The sequence below is a fragment of the Pleurodeles waltl genome, chromosome 11 (genome assembly GCF_031143425.1).
Source record: "Pleurodeles waltl isolate 20211129_DDA chromosome 11, aPleWal1.hap1.20221129, whole genome shotgun sequence".
NCBI classification, from domain to species: domain Eukaryota; kingdom Metazoa; phylum Chordata; class Amphibia; order Caudata; family Salamandridae; genus Pleurodeles; species Pleurodeles waltl.
Window position 1 is genome coordinate 692,975,403 of NC_090450.1, and position 21,309 is coordinate 692,996,711.

Genomic DNA, 21,309 nt, shown 5'->3' on the forward strand with positions numbered 1-21,309 from the left:
TAGCAGTATCACAATCACGCAAGAGGATCGGCACCAGTTGATGACCAGAGGATCACTGGCACTAGTGGAAAAACTTAAGAAAATCTCACACACCAATTGAGTGACAGTTCATTTCCCGTAGATGTGTGGAGCCATGGATGCAAAGTTGTGTCATTTGCGCGATTGCAACCAGATCAATGCAGGGTGACCCCTTGCTTTGAAAATGCTTCTGAAAACTTTGAACCAAATGTCACTCCTGAGACACGTCATTTGCTTGCTTAATTTGCCCTTTTGCGGATTATAATCCCATGTCAAGTGAGGTGCCATCAGAGAAATATGGTTTTGAACGGCCAATTTTCAAAAGTGCAGGGGTAGTTTTCATAGTTTGTTTGCTCCCCCTTCCTTGTTTATGTAAATGTAGTGTTATCATTTAGTGTGAGTACTACCGTTCCTCTTATTTTGCTTTGACAGGTTTTAAGAGTGAGAACACAATATGTGTTTCCTTGGATTTCCAATGACATCTGACCTTTAAGTTCTGATGAGCACTTCATCCAGGGTGCAATATATCTGGTGTTCTAATCACTGTGGAGGTTATCCGACGGATTTTTTGCCTTTCACCGAGCTATCTTATTTCTAGCATCTGAACTAGTTTTGTACCCGGCTTGTGATAATCAGTAGACCCCCCCAAGCCCCTCAGCGCCAAAGACGACCAGGATTTTGATCATATGGGGTGTGCATTGTTACCTGAATGCAGAATGTCATCGTTCCTGCATTTTCAGAAAAGTTCTTATTGCCAGGGACAGTATGGAAAAGGTGAAATGCCAGCACTCTCGCTCTGAGCAGTTGTCGCAGTCATTGCAGCCAACTCTGCTCCCACGGAGACCTCCCGCTTTGATGGAATGGGTGACTATTTTTTCATGTTGACCCTGAAACCCAATTAGTATAGGAGTTAAATGGCTTGGCTTATAATTAATTGATTCTTGAAAGGGGTTACCAGAGACCAGCAACTAGCGTAGATACGTGCAAACACAAATGGAAAGTTTAAAGTGGTGAGAAACCACCACTGCTAAACATTTTGTAAACCTATTTGGTGCAGACGTTATACTGAAAGATAACACCTTGACATAAGACTGAATGTTCCCAAGAAGCACTGGCAAAGCCAATAGGTCTCTCCTATGCAAGAGCTATTGGCTTTGCCAGTGTATTGTAGCCACGTTTTACACCAGGGTGGCTGCTGTTCAGCATGGCTAAACGTTAGTGGCGTAGAGGAGAGTGGCATGGAATGTCGTAGACTGGAATGGCAAAGAGTGGAGTACAGTGCTGTAGAGTGGAGTGGCAGAGAGTGATGTGTACAGAAGTGGCATAGTGTGGAGTGGTGTAGGGTGGCATACACTGGAGTGGCATACAGGAGAGTGCAACACACTACGCCAATGCACTCTTCACCAGTCCAGAGTACCGTGGCACTCAGTACAGTGGCATTGAATTCAGTGTTGTAGAATGCAGTAGCATAGATTAAAGCAATGCATAGTAGAGTGCAGTGGCGCAGAGTGCAGTGCCTCAGAGAAAAGTAGAGCAGCGTGGCATGGAGTGGCATAGAGATGAGTGATGCAGAGGGCTGTGGTGCAGATTAGAGTCGAATTGCATAGACTGAAGTGGGATAGAGTGGTGTAGAGTATAGTGCTGTAAAGTGAAGTGGCGCAGAGGGAGGAGTGCAGAGTATAGATGCAGAGAGTGCAGTGTTACAGTGTAGAGTGTCAATGCAGTGATGCAGAGTAAAGTGTAGTGATGTAGAGTGCAGTGAGTGCAATTTGAAAGTGGCTTAGAGTGCAGTGGCAAAGTGGAGTGATGCAGAGTGGGATAGAGTGCAGTGGCATAGAGTAGATTGTTTCAAAGAAGAGTAAGTAGCAGAGTGGTGTAGTGGAGGGTAGAGTGCAGTTGAGTAGAGTGGCATTGAGTGTAATGTTGTAATGTAAAGCGGTGTGGAGTGCAATGGCAGAGTGAAGTGTAGATTAGAGTGGCACACATTGGGTTGGCATAGAGTGCAGTGGCAAAGGGCTGAGTGCTACAGAGTGAAATGCATTGGAGTACAGTGTATTGACATGCAGTGCTGCAGAGTGGCATAGGGTACAGTGGTGTGGAATGGAGTTGTGCAGAGGAGATTTCTGTGGTCTAGACTGGAGTGGTGTAGAGTGCAGTGGGCAAGAGTGCAGTGGCGTAAAGTAGAGCGGCAAAGAGTGTATTGGCATAGAGTGGAGTGGTACAGGATAGAGTAGAGAGGCGTAGCGTGAAGTGGTGCAGAGTGCAGTGTTGTGAAGTGGTGTAAAACTGAGAGGTGCAGAGTAGAGTGCAGTAGTGTGTAGTGGCGTGGAATGGAGTATTCATGGTGTGGTAGCACACTGCCATTACAGAAAAACACATTTTCAATTGAAATGTCCATTACATTTCATTGTACAGACATGCAGTTTAACGAATAAAACTATACAGTGCACAGAAGTAAATGCGTGGAAATTGCATTACCTAGTGTACTGATTTGTTTTGATCATATTAAAGTATTTGTTTGCAACACTCTTCAGAAATTACAGAAAATGTGTTCTATTTGTGTTTGTAACTCTGATATGTTCTGAAATACTTACACAGTTAATTTAATTGTTGTGGGCTAGAAAAACTCTTTGCTACCAAAAGTATGCAGCAAGATTGTCAGATAAATCCTCTCAGTTTGAAGTTGGAGAAAGAAAAGTAAACAAGCGCCCTCGGAAGACAGCACCTGACATTTGACCTCCTTCTTTGAATGCACAACAAATGTGACAAGATAAGAAGAAGATTTACAGGCCTGTTTTCAGAACGGGAGCACTCGGAAGGACACTGTAAATAAGGTTTAGGCAAACAAGTACAAACTCAAGCTGTACAGCCTAAAACAAATAAAGCCAACAAATGGAAAGGAAGAAAACGCGGCGAGCTTTTGCACAGCACGTGTATCTACAGCCACACATGCCACCAAACATGTGAGTTACAAAGCCAATGGCAAGCAACGGGCAGAATGCATTCTTAGGTCAGCTTTCTGAAAGCTCCCAAGATTTATTTAGCAAACCAGACAGCTGGTAGGCTGAGATCTGAAAATGAGATACTTTCAAAGCTCCGGATTAATCAGAATGTGAAAACAAGCATTTTTTAAGTTTATTGTAACCAAAATCCCCTTCTTCAAGTAGAGGTATCACATCCTCCTAAGATGCCATTCAGAATATTAGTTTTATGATCTTTTTTTAACAAGTGCAGTTCCAGACTGAATCTAAATATTAGGTCTTTCTCTGTTATTATGGCCTGTACTGAAATCACTCCCTACCTAAATCCATTCCATGCAAAACACTTTCTATCACTCTTTTTAGCCGTAACTGTTGTTTTTTTGTAATAGTAAACACAGATCTGTGCATTTAAAGTTATGAACGCATTGCTAATGGAGTCTATTCCAATTCTATTGAATATTCACAGCTTTTAGTACCCGCCTGTCCAAAGCAAGTAACCCACCCACTTTCTCACTAGTGGGAGGCATAAAACAGTTATTTGCTCGTTGTAACATATCTTCATCTATAATGCCATTTGCTCTCTTCTTAAGCTCCACAACCTTCTCAATTTCAAGATGTTTTACTTAACCAGTCTCCATTGTGTAGCTGTAGCCCTTTCAATTTTGTTGCTCATTTTGTCTGACCATTTGTTGTCCTCATTTGGAGGTTGGCCTAATTATTTGATCCCCTCTTGCTGTTGCTATAATTAAGGATTCTGCCTCTGCATGGTGTAGGGTACACACTTGATCTTGTGATAGGGGCTTGTATTTCTTCTCCGTCACTGCATTGGAATGGCATTAGCTATTACAAAGAAACTCACAAGACATGAAATAAGTAAGGCACAGCCAAACAAAGTCAAATGTTTAGGATGCTAAACCCACTGTAGCCCGTAGATGCTGCATGGTATCAAAAGTAAAACCAATCTGACTAAAAAGTAGTCAAATATATGCAAAAAAATGGCAGAAGTCAGTTCTTAGGATTCCTAACAGTATATAGTGTATGATGAAATGGCACTGGGCTGCCAAAACAATGCCACATAGTATTTTAGGGTAAGATCAGCTGTCTACCTGCCTACGCTTTCAATCTGCAAAAAAGACATAAGCAATAAGAATGTTTAAACCTGCTATTTACTTGGTGTTTGCGTTACGGCTTTAAAACAAAAAGGACCGGAATTTAGATCCGCACATGAGTAAAAGTATTAAGGGCACCGATTTGCTAGTTGCGATGTTGGTGAGCTTGTTGACAGTGGTTCTTCATTTTATGTTTGTCAACTGCTACTAGGCGTGGCAAGGCAAAACTGGCTGAATCACCTGTTGTTGTATGTCAATGGTAATAATATACCCCAACTTCAGGGATCGTCCGATTGTTCATTATCAAAACATCCTGCCCTACTTCTTGAAAGCTGTTTCAAGAGCCCAAAGAATTCTTGAACAACTATATTTATCCCATTTTGGGAAGTCAGGTTTCTGGGATGCACAGAAAGTCATAGTACGGTCACAGTTGTAAGAGGAATGTCCCAGCATAGTGTTCCCTGAGAGACCCAGCACACACGTTTCCTTCCACTTTTGTATTTTTTGTTTTGGCCTTGGCATGAATGACAATCATGGGTGTCACTAACAGCCACTGTAGTTAGGTTTTGTAAAATGCTGCGACCCTGTGGAGGGCTCTGTGGTCTGGTGGGCTGCACCAAGTAAGTCTTCCACAGAGTAGGACTATTATCTCATCATATAATTATATGGTATCTCTCTGCATAGATTAGGAGCCTCCAACTGTGCGAAAGAGGACTGTATTAGCTTCAGGCATACTATTCTCTGTTTCTGTCCAACCATGGAAGTATCTGTATGAGGTCATGCCCCACAATGTTGCTACAAATTGGGCTACACAGATTGTAAGATATGGACAGTGGAGGCAGAGTGAAATGTTTGCAGGATAGGCCTTTTTATTGATACCTACACAGGTGAGTGGTTTACCAGCATTGCCATGTACGGTTCAGTACCAGGGGGCCCTACACTATATCCTGTGCACATGAGTGTATTGTGTGTGTATCTGCATGCATGCATACCCTCAGAGCATGGGGAAAGTGTCAAAGGTGCGTGTGCCATGTTAGCCTATGGATATTTCAGAAACAATGTTTTCCATTCCATGGTGGAATGCTTTAAAAATCGTCTGTGGTTAGAGACCCACAATAAAAAAAAAAGATGCCTGGAAGGACTGTATAATGAATGCCAGGGCTTCAACTCAGTATTCTAGGATTTTTCATGGGTACCGGAGGACATCTGTGATCCAAGTCAGAAGTCTCTGTCTGCCAGTTTTCCAAAGGGGGAGGCATTTGGGGAGGCGGGGTGGGCAAACGGACCATCTACCAGAAGACTGCAACCTGTCTGCTGAAAAACAGCATTGGAAATAGGGAGTTATGAGTTAACAGAGGGTCACTACAGTGTTCCTGTAGAGCATCAGCCTCTAGGAAAAACCCAATGAAAGATGCCTGCTTTGTGGCCTGTCTCTGAGCTGTGCAAGAGAGCGAAGAAGGCACCACTGTAGAAGGAGATTGCTGAAAGGAGGTGAGGTTTGAAGTACCCGTGCCACTGTGGTGGTCAACAGAGGAACAACCATGCGAATTAGTTTCTGTCATTGTGGTAGTATAACGCAGAAGACAAAAGACCTAGAAGGATGTGACTACTTTTAGTCTGACTGCTCATGTGGCCGACATTATGGAGCACCAGTGCAGCTGTGACATCTTATCATATACGAACCACACTTAACAAAGCAGGGGTGTATGACCTCACAGTGACCCAGTACAGAAAGCCTGCACCAAGAAGAACATGCACAGTCTGACCTCAGAATCTTGTCCTTCTGTCCCAACATGCATGGGAACCTGGCCTCCAACCACGACTGCTTGCCTAGACTGTCTTCTCAAGGATCTGCTTGAGATGTGTCAGTGGCTACTGAACAGCATCTGCTGCCCAAAGGTTTTATTGCACTGCCGGTGGGGCCATATGAACAAAGGACAGGGATGAAAGAACTTTCTGAATATTGATACCAGAGACTGACATGAAGGTCGCTTACATGAGGTGGGGGCGGAGACCATGGGGGTTGTGGATCCAGTTGGCAGAGAGATAGAGATAGCCTAAGCACATGCCATATTCATATAAAGCGTGTTCCAATTAGTGCCCATTTATGAGCTACCGAGCCCTGACGCAGTACAGTGCTTTACCATAGCGACAGTACTGTACAGTAGTCTTTTGTACTTTGTCTCTGTAATGCTCTGAGAGCCTCCATAGTTTTGAGTTTATCTATGAATAAAATACCTTTTATTAAGATCATGTATTTCCTAGATGTTTTGATTGTAGGTGGGTTCCTGTGGGCGTTGTGTTCTTGGTCTTCAACTCCACAACATCATCTTGAGTGAGCTTAGGACTACTCATCCGCATCTACCATTCAGATTTATGTGATGAAGTGGTATACTTAGTGCTCGATTTGCATGGACATAGTAGGAAAGACCCCCCCCCCTCCAGGATGATAGTGGCAAAACACCAATAAGCCCCATTGTTGTGGCTTTTAGCCACTCTACGTCCAGGATTAATAAATTAGGTCTGACAATTGCCCTTCAGGACCAAGATTAAGGGTCTTCGCTGGCCACTGATTTTGTATTACGTATGAACAATAGAAGCAATCTTATTTGGATCTTTGGCATTAGGTAGTATTCACAGTAAGATCAGAGGTGGCGCTATAATTTCTGGTTCACAAATGCCCTCAAAAGTGAACATGGTAAAATTACTTTTACCAGATTATAGCTTCTACAGGGATCTTATCATTAAGGGGTCATCAAATACTCACAAGCTCTTCTGAGACAAAGGATCATATCTCAAAGAAGGATGACGAGGGATGTTGGATTGAGGCACTTTTGCTTAAAATCAAACAACAAAAGGAGAGAGAGACAATGGTTCCTGGATGCTAGACGCTGTTGGTGGCCTTTTCACAAGTGTGGGATGCACCCATTTATAAACCAATATCCTTGCCTCAAACATAGCCATGTGCATGTATCCCTTATGTGTCTCATCTTCTATTCCCACTTCATTGTTAACCAGGCTCCCCTCTGGTATTTGGAGTTTTTAAACAGGTAACCTTTAACTCTGATGTACTCACCTGATGAAGGAAGGTTAAAGACTATGGAATCCTGAAAGCAGACAATGAGCTAAGGTAATATTACACTATCTCATTCGAGTATCAAGAATAAAAGTGGGTATCTTCCGTAGGTGTGCTTATAAAAGGGATGTGATGGGAGCTCCTGTAGATAACATATAGATAAATATTGGGGCCATAGCTCAGGAAATTGACTGATGTGATTTTAGCTGTCACAATGGGCACAGATTTTAATGTGAGGAACGTTTGAATGAAGTAACCACTGAAGCATGTAAAAACATCTAATGCAAAACCAGACTTCAAAACAACCTCAAAAATATCTATTGCCAAATTATTGATAAAACTTAAAAGTAATAATTCTAGTTCAGCAGAAGCCATGCTGGTACAGGATGATCAGTAGGACTCGCACTTTAGCGCACATAAGAATAAGCAACTTTGGAGGACATTATTTTAGAGAACCAGAAACGTTAGTGAACTAGAGATTGTTATGACAGCTCAAGGAACCAAAAAGGTTTAAAAAAATAAATAAGGCAGGTCGAAGGCCCAGTGGTATGGGGGTGCACAGTCTAGGATTCCAGATAGATGCTTTGAGGAGATAGGGCTGACTTCCAGTTTTGCAACTTCAAGTCAAAAACCACCAGGTCTGGTTGCTAAAGACATTTTGGGGACATTCTGTAAGCTTACCTACGAATGCGTTCCACCCTTTGCTTACCATTTGTTTTGTGGTTGCAACTCACACTTTCTTACTTTATATTTGCTGGCTTTATTTGTTTTAGGCTGTCCCGCCTGTCTTTGTCCTTCCCGTGAAGCATAGGGTGTTTACCAACTTTCTGACTCACCCTTTGCATTCTTCTGTGAGTGCTAATTTTGTTCTTATCTTATCAGATTTGCTGTACATTTAAGGACAGAGGTCAAATGTCAGGCTCTGTCATTGTAAGGAGCTTGGTGTTTACCTTTTTTTCTCTGACTTTAAATTGAGAGGATTTAAGTGACAATCAGGGGGTGGGGGAAGGAAAGGCTTTTATCTAGCACACAACAACATTTAAGTGTGTGTAAATGCACTCTGTAAATATTTCAGGATATGTCAGAATTAGGAAAGAAAGCGCAACTGAAGTACTTTTTTTGTAACTCTGAAGTATGGTGGAAACAGTTATTTTATTACCATCAAAACAAAATCAGTACTGTAGTTCATTTCATTTACACACACATTGTTTATGTGCTGTATAGTTTCTTCATTAAAACTGTATGTCTGTGCAAATGTAATTGTCACTTCACTATCACAACATGCATTCTCCACTCTACAACACTCTATGCCACTCCACAGTACTCTATGACACGCCATGCTATACCACTTTACTACACTCTACGACACTCAATGCCCCTACACCAGACTTTACTCCACTGTACAATACTCCCTGCTGCGCCACTCCACTCTGACACTTTACTCCACTCTACACTAGGCCACTTTATGACAATTCATGTCACTCCACTTCACGACACTCCACAACACTTTAAGCCATTCTATGCCCCTCCACTCTACAACACACTATTCCACTCTATGACCAGACACCATACAATATTCCACTGTGTGCCACTCCACCCCTCTCTACAACACTGTACTGCATTCTATGCTACTCCATGATACTCCATGTCACTCCACTCTAAAACACTCTACTCCAAGACAATCTATTCTACAACATTCTAAGCAACTCCACACCGCTTTACTCCACTTGCCTCCACGACACATTACTACTCTACACCACTCCACTCTACGACACTCTATGTCACCCCACTCTACGACACTCTGCCGTTCCACAGCACTAACCTTTAGTCATGCTGGTATCCAACATGGCTAAAACACACTTGCAAAGCCATTAGCTCTTGCATCTTCTTATTCTTCAACAATGGAAGTTGTAATCTTTTATGATTTATACAGAATCATGGTCATGTCTGCCTTAGACGCAGATGTTGTCTGACCTTATCTTTCTAAGAACAATGAAAGCATCAAGCCATCCAACTGATGACAGATACAATACTTGAAGCAAAATTCGTCTAGGTCAGATGTCTACTTTCCATCATGTCAGGGTTAATTAAGAACACAAACAGACATATAACCAAAATAATGTAGTCTGGATCAATGCCCTTTTACCTTATAGGTTTCATTAGGAAATGTCTGGGACGCAACCCTTAATTCACATGATCTATGTCAGACATTTATTCCTAAACTTATGTTAGAAATTCCAATTTGCAATAAGATTTAGTATATAGGGATTACCACTTGACAACTTGTCAGAAGAGGTCTTTCACCTAGATTACTGCACAAAATTCTGCCAAAGATGGTCTCACCTGCTGCCAACACACTTTGCAGATGCTACAGCCGACCTGAAGCTGATAAAGCAGAGTCCCGGAGGAAGATCAACCTACTGCTACCACACTGTGTGCTTCGCGAGGAACAATGTCTTTACGCCTAAGCTGATAGAGAGCCTTTGCTGTCAACAAGGCATGCTGTGTGTCTCTTCTCCCTACAAAACTCTAGACTGCAAGTTGCTCTACCTTCCATGCTCTCTTGGTGTGGCGAACAGAAATAGATTTTAGGGTGCTAGGTTCTAGATGACATTTTAACATTACAATGCTAGAAGTGTTCATTTTATTCTCGTTATTTACAATGCACCTTCTTACTGTTTTTATAATATTCTGTGTAGTTGTTTTAGACGTACTGAGAAACAGATTGTTCCTGAAGAAATAAATACTTTTTACTTAAAGGTGTTCATTCTTCTTAGTTTAACTGTGTGTGATACTGGGAATAACAAAATAAGGTTAGTTACTGTTTCCAAGGTGCGCTTGATCCCTTTATGGGATTTTTAGTAACCTAAGCACAATATTCTATTTTCACACTGAATAGTGTTCTGTTGGGCTACAATAACCTGTCTTTCACATTCATCACTGGTGAATTAAACCTAGTTCATCTGTGTCACCTGTGGGTGGGAAAGCACACCTTGTAGAGTTATGCCAAAGTTGTAACCTACTCAACAACCTCTGGAGTGCACAACGTCCTAGGGGCACTCACATATTCATAACTGGAGAGATTTTGAAATTCAAATCACAGCTCAGTTTACCCCAGCAGCCAACTAAGGTGATCAGTATATGCAGTGAGACACCACTCCCTCCTCCTACCACAGGTTGGGAAGTATAAGTGTGAAAACGTTTGAAAAATGTGTAGGAATATACTAAGCTGCACATTATTGACCTTGCAAGGAAATGGAAATATTCTTTAGATTTAGTTATCAGTCTGGCCAAATATTGATGCTGAGGGGATATCAAGTACAAAACAATTTTTAAAAGATCACATGCAGAGGTCATGTGCTGGGCAACAACTAAATTGAGGATTCAGAAGGGTGCAGTTTAGCTCACCTCAAGACCATGGCGTGTTCAAGGCCCAGAGAAGATCAGGTGGCTATCTTATGGCAAAGAGCAATCCCAAAGAGGCCAATACAGTTTTTACAACCAAGGCAGAAAACTAATGAGACTGAAGCAGAGACTACAATGACCCTAAAGAACGTTTGGAGGGCCACATACAAGTGTAAACATTACATTAACTTAGATGTCTTGGGTAGACCTCGACCCCCCCCCCAACAAATTGGATTACAACAGGTGAATATGATCTACTTCTTCAATCAGGAAACTAGACAAAACAAGCAACCACTTAGTTAACCTTGCAGTAGGAGGAAATGCATCTAACACCTGAGGTCACAAGAGTTGGCAATGGATCCCTTAGGCAAGTAAAAGTAATCACACACACTGAGCTAAATAACCTCATCTTTCACAAACTACCCAATTCACAACACTTGTCAGATACAACTGGTACAATTCTACCCCTGCTATCAACCCATCTTCAAGAGCCCTCCTTGGCCAACCGGCTTTCTCTGGTTCAGAATTTTCAAACCGAGGTCTGGCAGAATCAAAGTAAAATAGAAGTTGCAAAACTTGGGCAAGATCTGCCAGAAACAAAAGCCTTTACTAAAATAAACTGAAAGCGTGGGACTCGAATAGGCCCCAGGCTGGATTAAAGGGAAAGGACAATCATCAAAGCTAAAGATGCCTGTACTTTAAATGGTATAAAACTAAAAGAATATACTAATGAAATGCCCCACGCCAAAGCCTATAATGCTGATCTTGAAAACAAAAACACTATTGAATTAAAAATTGTATCTTAACCAGATGATAAAAAAGGAAATGATTATGAAGACTATCAAACAAATACACTTGGTGGAACAAGATTATGGAGTTGCAGAGACCATTACACTCATTCATGTAAAGAGTTCAAATATGCTGCAAAATTAGGTCTAGTTTTGTGTATTTCACAGTTAACCGCTCAAAAGAGGTGGTAAGAAATCTATTATCGAACAAGATACCTTTTGCCATCTTACAAACAGAGCTGGGATTAGCAAATATGCCTACTAGATGAGGTGTAAGTCAAAGTTAAAGCTAAGGGTGTCAGGATCTTACACAACTTAGAATGTGAACCATTCTTGAAGACTAGGCCATGTCTAAAATAGGACTGACAAAAGGTAAAACTACTTGTGCAGTTACTCTTATAAATCTGAGGATTTGATTTAAAGACTAATGATGATGAGGAAAGGGATAATTAAAAAGTTGCACCTTAGATGTCTTTAGAGAGTGAAAATAAATGAAGAGTCTGCGGACAGTGATCCTGTACTGTTGGAATGCTTTGCAATACAGGGGCATAGGGTGGCTTAGGGATTGTTTTGAGATTGCGAGGAGAAGTAGGACTGGGTAAAGAGAATGAAAACCACTAAAATAACAAGTATTTGCAATGCAACTGGTCTTGCGTTTGCTCGCTATCAGCGTTGTAAACTCCTAACCGGACTTTTCTTGCCTCAAACTAATAATGAAAAGTAAAACAGTTTCACATATGCGAGCCGATGGTAGTTATGATATGCAAGGCGCTCGACTTCTGCCCAGCGAGATCATGCTGTGCAGGAAATGAAAAGATAAAGTAGTCCAGAAACCAGCGGAAAACAGGAGCCTCGTATGTTTTCAGTAGTTTACCGGTGCGCTCGATGAGGGCTAAACACCGGAAAAGGCATGACGTATGCATACCTTTCACAAAAGGAATCAATTCTTTTTTAAAAGGCAAGCCCACAAACCAGTCAAAGTGATGGGCGTGGTTAGAAGCCCACAGAGAGATTACAACATGGTCCAGCGCGCTTGCGCGCACTCAACACTAAAACTGAGCAATATGTTAACTGCGTTTGGTTCTAGCTGGCAGATAAATGGGATGGCAAAATAAATTGACAAAATAAATGTTTCTGCTCAGAGGTAGAGCAGTAGAAATTGGAGTACAAAACATTGAAATTTGTTTTCCACATGTAAAGTCATTGCATTTAGTTTTAGTGACTGAAAATTAAAGGGTTTTAAACAGAGGGCATTTGAAAAGGGAAATAAATTATTTTTATGCTGTGGATCAGAGGCCAACAGATGGACACAAAAGAAATACCACATAGGAAATAGTTAAGTGTAATAAGACCAGCATGATTTTGCTTCAGAAAACCCACCTTACAAACATGGTGGTCCTATGCATATGAAAACCTAGATGAAATGAGTATGATTTGTTTACAGTCATCGTGCAGTAGGGGGTAGGCATGTTAATGTGAAGACCATGGAATGAGAGAAAGAACAACAACATCAGAATCAACAAACGGTGAGTTGAAATAGACCAGTGATTCACAAACTGTTTAGAACCGTGACCCACTTTTTAAAATGACAAACTTTTGCGGCCCTCCTAGCTTTAATGGACATGAGGAGGGCAATTCTTTTAATGTAACTAAAGCATTGTGTGGCAGAGCACTGTCATTTACAAACAGCACATTTTCCATTGCAATGGCCACTGAAATTGCACAGATGTATAATTTTACTAAAACGACTGTATTGTAGACAAATAAGGTGTAGAAGTCATTTCAGTGAATACTTATCATTAGTGCCCCAACAAGTAAAGTGTCTTCATTTTTTTTGATCCTATTAAAATCTTGGCTTCCGTCAAACTCCAGAATTAGGAATAATGTGCTTCATTTTATATTTCCTGACTGCTGAATGTTTACAGTTCATTTACAGGTATTTAAATTTGCTTGTGTGCTACAAAAACTTCCATCCTACAGCCTTTCTTTTCACACTGGCTATACCCCAGCAAGACTGCCACATAATTTACTTTCTCTGACTGCAAAGTGGTAGGTGTGAAAAACCTAGGTGGCAATTTGTCATGAGACATATCCCGACATTTAGCCTCTGTCTCTGTAGCGCAGCAAATGTGACCAGATAAGTGCAGGCGTCTTTATTTACTGCTTGGACTTTCAGGGCACACCAGCTCAAGAAATCTGCTTGTGACTCAGCAGTCGGTCTCCCCCCCACAGTTTGGAAAACACTGCAACAAACAATGAAATTGGACAAAATTTGATTAGCGGCAGCAGTCTGTGGGATGAACGCAGGTGGTCTCTTGAGCTTTCAGTAGCCACTGCTTGAATTAGTTTAGATCCTTTATATGTCACGTGGATTTATAAAGAGCTCTATCACTCTGAAATGGTATCCTAGTGTTATAAGAAAGACATCGACTGGAGAGAACAAGTGAAAAGAAGAAGGGCTAGAAGCAGAGAATTAGAACAGCCTCGTTTTGATGCTCAGAAAATTACTGATCAGCAGTAAATAGTGAGATGATTAAGCTTTTAGCAGCGAAGTACAAGCAGGAACAACCACTAGATATAGTGTGAAAGAAGCGAGGAGTGACGGAGCAAACTTGGGGGGAGAACCTTATCAATCCAGAATTCTGAAGAAAAACAATCCTCCTGTTTATATATTGTGGGTCAGTGGCAAGAAGGGCATTGTGTGTACAGCAAAGGAGCTCAAAAAAGCCAGTTTCCGCATGGGTAGCCAGTCGAGACCCTAATATGTGTGGACAGGAATGTGTGAGTAAAATGCTCAGAGCAAGCTGGACAGAGGCATTTAGCACAATTTGCAATCTTTTAATCAATTACTCTGGAATTCTCCCACAGTGGCTGTTAAAGTAGTCCAACCGGCCAGGAACCAAAGCTTGGATTACGATCTTACATTTCTCAACAGGGAGCCAGGTGAACATCCTGTGTAGCATCTCTAGGATACCATAGCAAGATGTTGACATGGGAATGACTTGGTCTGCCGTTGTAAGGTTTTCATTAAGCACTATTCATAAGTTTATAGCAGAGTTGGTAGGCTGTGAAGTGTCTCTCAGCTCCTTGGGCCACCAGCCTTCTTTTCAACACACTGTTGGTTTTCGTAACAGAATCACTTCCATTTTGTCACCATTTAACTTAAGGCAGTTGGTTTTCATCCAGTTGGAGACATGAAGCACACAAGATTTGAAATTAGAATGTAGATGAGATGGAAATAATCCAATGGGTGTCATCCAAATAGGACACAATTTCAATTACGTAGGATCAAAATATTCCCCCAATTGGAGCTATACAAATGTTGAAGAGGGTTGGACTGAGAAATGGTTGGAGAAGGATCATGCAGTAAAAGCGCCCTGATCCAAAATGCGAAAAAAGTTAAAAGAAGCTGCCGCAAACTGCTTCTGTGCAGTGGACAGTCTTGATATGTAATAGAGAGGGATAAGATCCAAAAAATAGTTTTTTCCAAAAAGGTGAATAGTTGCATTTAATTACTTTTTCCAGTCTTTTGCAGGAAAAGTTAATAGTGGTACAAGTCTACAGCTAGAAAGAATGTTTTTTTCTTTCACAAGGCCAGTATGCTTCTACTCTCTCCAATTTTCTGTGGAGGCAAGGGGAGTGTTATAAAGAGTATTAAGTACACAAACAATTGATTTTGAGCAGATGGACGACATAATGCAGAGATGGATCATCCAGAGAGACGGATTTTCAGTGGATCGCATAATTACTGCTAATCATTTCCCTGTCAACCAGCACAAACCAGGAAGAAGAGGCGCCATGGCTGTAAAAGATATGTGATTGATGAAAGAAAGTGTCTTAGTGGTGGGCTGGAGACCACAATTGGAACATATTTTGCTAATTTTGTCATGTAAGAAGTCTGATACAGAGAAGCATAGTCATTCAGAGAAGATGATGTGTGGTGTATTTGCCCATATTTATTTTGCAATGCTGCTTTGTAAGTACACCCGTCTTCTTCTGAGGATTACCTCCATGTGCACTCAAGACACATGCAATGTTATTTAAACTCTGCGGTCATCCGTGTGCCATGAAGTAGAAGGAGTTTTGTACTTCCATGGGGTCAATGATATTAATCACTTTCGGGATCTAGAAATTGAAGCTGTCAGCTACTTATAAGACGTCGTTCTCAACATCCAGAGGAGAGCAGGCCTATACCTCTTCCAGTTTATTCTTAGTGAATCACTTACAGGACCTTTGTTTGGCAGACTCGGTGATGACAGATTTTTCGGGCACCTGAGCATGGGGAAAATTAAACAGTACAAGATAATATTCAGACCATGTTACTGGATGAGGGGAAGTCATCCTAACATTACAGATATTGGAAAACATAGGATCATGTATTTTAGGAGAAAGTTTTAAAATTTCTGTACACCCTCGGTGAATGAAGCCCTCAATGACACTTTGGCAAACTATGGTGCAGGGATAATGGATGGCAAGAATTCCAGAGTCCCACACCAAAATCTACCAAATACCAATTTTCCCTCTATATGGGGAATGACCACACAGCACTGGAGATAAAGGACACTTAAACACTCCAACTCATCGTTTTTGTCCCTGCTATGCCACCTAAGATTAGACTTATCCATATGAAAATCCAATAGGAACAGTCCAGTCCCAACTGCCAAGCTAGGTCCCAAGCAATGTCCTCTTTAAACACGAACACAAAAAAAACAACACCGGTTGTAGCATTTTTGGGCCTCTTCAGTCATGTGCAGCTTTGTTACATGTCTCTATTCATGTCCAACACCCTGAATTTCATTAGAGCCTGAGAGCTCGTACTGAGAAGATGACTAGTAACTAGCAATGATTTGTCGATATTTAGATTTCTGAAGTGCTGAATTCTGCTCCACACTGCTCTGCCACTTTCTGGTCTTTGGTTTGGCATTTCTGTACTCCTTGCACAGTATTTCCACAGAGGATTGATAAACTATTTCAAACACAATGGCGTATATAAAGTCTGTGTCAATGCATTGTGGGTTTCATGGAACGTGATCAGGAGTCTTTTGATGCACTTTAGAAACAGAAACAAAGATGGTGAGGAGACAATAGTTGAAAAATTCCAAACCAAGCACTTGGCAGCAAAGGTATGGTCTCATGGATAATTACAAGGCACATGCTGAAAACCAAATGGACCAGGGAAAGGATACATTGCCTGTCACCGTTCAAGAAGTAGGTAATATAATCCAGGATTTAGGAAAAAACTTGCTGTTGTAGCACCTTAATAGGAGACAGGAAGAACATGCAGAGATAGTGCCTCAATTGAGGCAAGTGTCCCAGGCCAAGTGGTTCATGTGCTGCTAAATCGATGATCGGAGATTGCTGCCTAGGCTGACCCAAGGTTATGCATGAGTTACGTTACAAGATGTATAGAAAAACAAGAAGCCATCAGGGTACACCACTAACCATGCGTTTCCTTGCCTGAGGCTTGCCCCCATTGCAGACACGGTTGTTTGTCCAGTCTCCACAGCCTGTGTACTGGTGAAAGTACCCCTGAAAGTCCAAGATTTCCTCTCTCTCTCGCCACCCCTGCATTGCCACATGGCGGTCACAACTGTCCCCATAGAGGTCAATCTTTGCTTGGCCTGTGAGCCTTACATTCAGCACATGCTCAGACTTGAATTAAAAGATGTCCACAATCTGACATCCCTTCCTGGCGTGTGAACCTCCCCATCCACAGCAATTCATCTCAAAAGTCCTAGGAAAGCAGACCTCTGTCCCCAGGCCAAGAACCTAAAGCGACAAGAGCAGAATAACTCTTCACTCAAACCACCAAAGTGATCCTAAACTGCAGATCAGAGACCACGTCCTAGACCAAATGCGAATCAGAGGTACAAGGCCCCCCAAACATTAGTGAAACTGAGTGCACTGAGCCCATGCTTGCTAAATTGCTGAGTAAGAACTGAAATAAGACTTTTTTGATGCTTTGATTACTTCTTTTCATGAATTGCTGAACAATGCACTTCCTCTTTGCACGTGGTCCTAACAGTACACAAGATGGCACAAAGTATCTGCTGGCCTTTAAACAAAATTTAACAGTACAAACACTATTTTATTATACTACTAAGCATTTATATAGATAATGTTCATTCATTTTCCTATAAATTAACATATAATACTCTAGACATCGATATGTTGTGTCCAAGCTGAAGGTAATGTTTTACTCCGCAATAAACCTTAAGAAGTCTTGACTGTTGAATCTCACTACCCTTTGAAAGTCTAAGTCCTACATAAAAGGTGCATAGCAATTCAGAGAGCTCACAGTATTACTGGTGTCTGCGGTTCAAGTGATGACAGTCATATTTGTCCCAAAGATTGCTTGGTTGCCCTTGATTTAATAAACTTCGCTGTACTAGTCTGACACTTCCCTGTTACCCAGGCCTGACCCACTGAAAGCCCCAATTGCCTGGCAGACCAATTCCCGCTATCTGCAGGACTTGTGTAGGAGATAGGGAAATACAAAGGAACTTAGAGCATTACAAAGTATCCCTGTATGCAGCACCATGCAAAATTTGGACACTTTATATGAATTACACTGATTACAAACCAACAAATAATATACTGAAGATTCTGATCTCTGCAATGCCAGCATAATTTGACGAGTAGACCATTAAGATCACATTTAACAAGAAATAGCTGTATGGTTATAAAATGATGCCCATGCTCCTTAGAGTGCTACGAGGCCATAAAGATGCTAGGAAAGGGTTATACAAGAGCAAATAACAATGAATATGCCGCAGACCACTAAGCTAGCTTATGAGTTGAAAGACGAGTAGGGATTTTACCTTATGATCCAGGCGCTGATAGTCTCCAGAATTGGGGCGTCTCCCTCCTTTGCCTCGGCGACCCTCCAGGACAAAAGCGATGATCTAGTAAGAAGAGGATCATAGTATGAAGCATATCTGATTTTAGAGAAGGCCTACATGCCAGCTCTCAGTAACTCGACTTCTACAACTTTACTGTTTTGTTGAAAAGTACCACAGGTGTAAATTTAACAAAAAATATTAGTTAACGATATAAAAAGTTTCATCATTAATATATTTATAATTTATTACACAATTAGTTTCTTGCTAGGTGTCTTTACTAATCGCAACAAACGATTTCAATAGGCTTTGCTTTTGATATGTGGGTCGTGTCAACAGGACTAGCCATCAATAAGTAGATGCAAACCTACTGTCTTTGCCAATGCTTGCTTGCTTTATGGTCAAAAGCCTCCCAAAGCACCCCCCTCATGCGTGCACAACCAAAGGTGGCAATGTTGAAACTTTTTTTGTCAAACAGTAGCAACCTACTGATGCAGCAGAAATGATATTGCTACCTTCGATGTCACAATAATCATCTATATGTGACAAACTTTGCATTTTGATATTTTAAATCCTAACATATTAATTGTAAAGTGGTGCACTGTAAGCCCTATATTAATGTGCATTTGCTTTAAAATAGCAGTCTTGAGTAATGTGGTACAGCCTTAAAATCTTAAGTATAATCATTTGGTATGATTCCATATATTCCTTTAGAATGTTAATAGCTTTGACTAAAACAATAATGAATTTAAAAAACATAAATGTTTTAAATTTTACATGAAATGTTGAAAATGCAGTTCTGCATTAAAGACAATGAGATGTATTAACCAACTTATTACTTTTTAAATGTACTGTAACAAACACAGCCTGAGTAACCCTGAACCCAGTACATTGAGGAACTGTGGAAATGGACTGTATACAATTGTTTCAACCATACAGATGAACTAGAGTGGATGCCTTTCTTATGATAGACTTGGAAGTACTTCCCCATGTTGCAGTTCCATGTCATACGATGGACTTTGATTGTACAGTCACACCTTCTGATTCGTGTGGAGTGATGGATGGGCAATTTATCTTGCATTTTATACTTTGATATACCGTTGTCCAGTTGGAGAAGTGGCATTCATCTGCATTCTCCTTGCCCTTCCCTTTAGGAGCAGATCCCCTTGGACTTTGAGGTAGAGACCTCTCTACCCATACCCTTCATTTCAATGCTTTGCTGAGACTTAAAATTGGCCCCGGACCCAAGAAGACAACTCTTAACCGAGCTTCTGACACCTTTCCTTTTTACCTACTTTTTACTTACTTTTTGCCACCCATTTTGCCCCACATGCTGTTTTTTAAAATTATTTGTGTATTCTATGTTTCTTTTACTTTTTGTCCTCATGTGTTTTAGCCCAGCATATGCCAGCTTGTGAATTGCTAATCTGTAGAGATTTCCCTTGCCCTAGCTAACTAACTTCGATGATTTTAAGTTTGTCTTCATGCTTAAAAGAACTGAACAGCGCTTGTTTTTGACATCTCAAATCATTTTGTTGATGTTTTGTTTTGCTTCTGTTGAGTGCTTAGTTCTTTGGATGTTAGTTTGCCGTCATAGTTTTGTTTTGAGAATCATTTATATGAGCTTGGGTATTAGTTTGTAATAAAATCCTTAACTTTATTCCTGACTGGAGTTTTCCTTGTATGACCAAAGGGGTCATACTGTAATTATAAATTGTTGTTGAGATTTCAATGCCTAACGTTTTCTTTACCTCTAGCTGGGTGAAAAGACTTATTGACCTTGATAAAAGCATAACTGAGAAATGCTTTATCATATCTTGGTAGCAGAGTAGTGGGTTCCCGCATGAGGGGGGACAAATAAATAGGCATAGTGTTAGGAACTCCTTCAATCTTGCCAAGTGAATTGCCCACCCCGAAAATGTTTGTCCCATGGTTCATCCTGAAGATTGATGAACCGCCAGTGTCGCTCCTTTGCAGCGGATGTGTGAGTATTAATAGGGTTTGCGCTTGCGTTGATATGGCTAAAGACCCCGGTGAAGTGTGATGTTGTGAATTGTTTTGCAGAGTTTTCAAAGTTTTTGTATGAAAGTGGCACTTTCTGCTAAATGTTGAAGTTGCTGAACCGGTCCACCGTGGCCTAAAATCCCAGGATAACACAAAAGTGTAGATGACACTTGGTTAACTTATTCTCTGCAATGTAAGGTGGGTGTCGTTAAACATAGTCAACAGTGTCAATAGTTTTCCTTGTGTAAATGGGGGTGGTTGGTATCAGTGAATCCTGAGTGAACATGGGGGAACTGAATCAACTGGTGTGAGATCCACTCGTCGAGTCTCATTCATTGTGTAATTTTGGAAGCATAGTCAGAGTGTAGCTCCGTACTGCTTCAAAGTGTTTGGTTACTCTATCCTGTAGTGAGCAGACAGGTTGTTGGTTTTTGTTTGCAATATTTTGCATTAGGTGTGCGTGAAAAGTGCCTGTGTGGGACATATTGGTAAGGAGGGTGAGCTGCTGTGAGGAGTGAGACTGATGTCATTGTGTGTTGCGCTGTTATAGGTCAATGGGTGTGAAGCTGAGCTGGTACTGGTGAACTACTTCACTGAGTGTTGGCTACTAGAGGTTTTTAACACTGAAGAGAGAATTGTGGGAACAGAGTTATATCCTGTTCGAATGAAAAGTTTATTGTGAATAGCTGAACTGATTAACTGAAAATTACTTAATCAATCAATCAATCTTTACTCACCTGTGAGGGTCTCAAGACGCTTTTGGGATGGGCCTCATCCGAAGAGCCACGTCTTGAGGTTCTTCCTGAAGATGGTGAGCGACGGGCTTTGTCTGAGGTGCAGGGGGAGGTTGTTCCAGCTCTTTGCTGCAGTGTAGGTGAAAGATCGCCCTCTGGTGTGGTTTTGAGGATGTGAGGGACAGTGGCCAGGGCCATCATGGCCAAGCGGAGGGATCTGGCGCGGGTATGGAAGGAGACGTGGTGGTTTAGATAGGCTGGTCCTGCATTGTGTATGGCCTTGTACGTGTGGGTGAGAAGCTTGAAAGTGATTTGCTTCTCGACTGGTAGCCAGTGGAGGGTCCCCAGGTGATGG

General features: G+C 41.3%; 1 protein-coding gene across 1 annotated transcript in view; it reads right to left on the minus strand.

Moving 5' to 3' along the window:
• Positions 1-21,309, minus strand: part of TGOLN2 (trans-golgi network protein 2) — a 152,159-nt gene that overhangs the window by 8,905 nt on the left and 121,945 nt on the right. Inside the window, exon 3 of the mRNA XM_069214234.1 lies at positions 18,199-18,282. Within this exon, the coding sequence (XP_069070335.1) occupies positions 18,199-18,282 (84 nt within the window). The remainder of the gene's footprint in view (positions 1-18,198; positions 18,283-21,309) is intronic.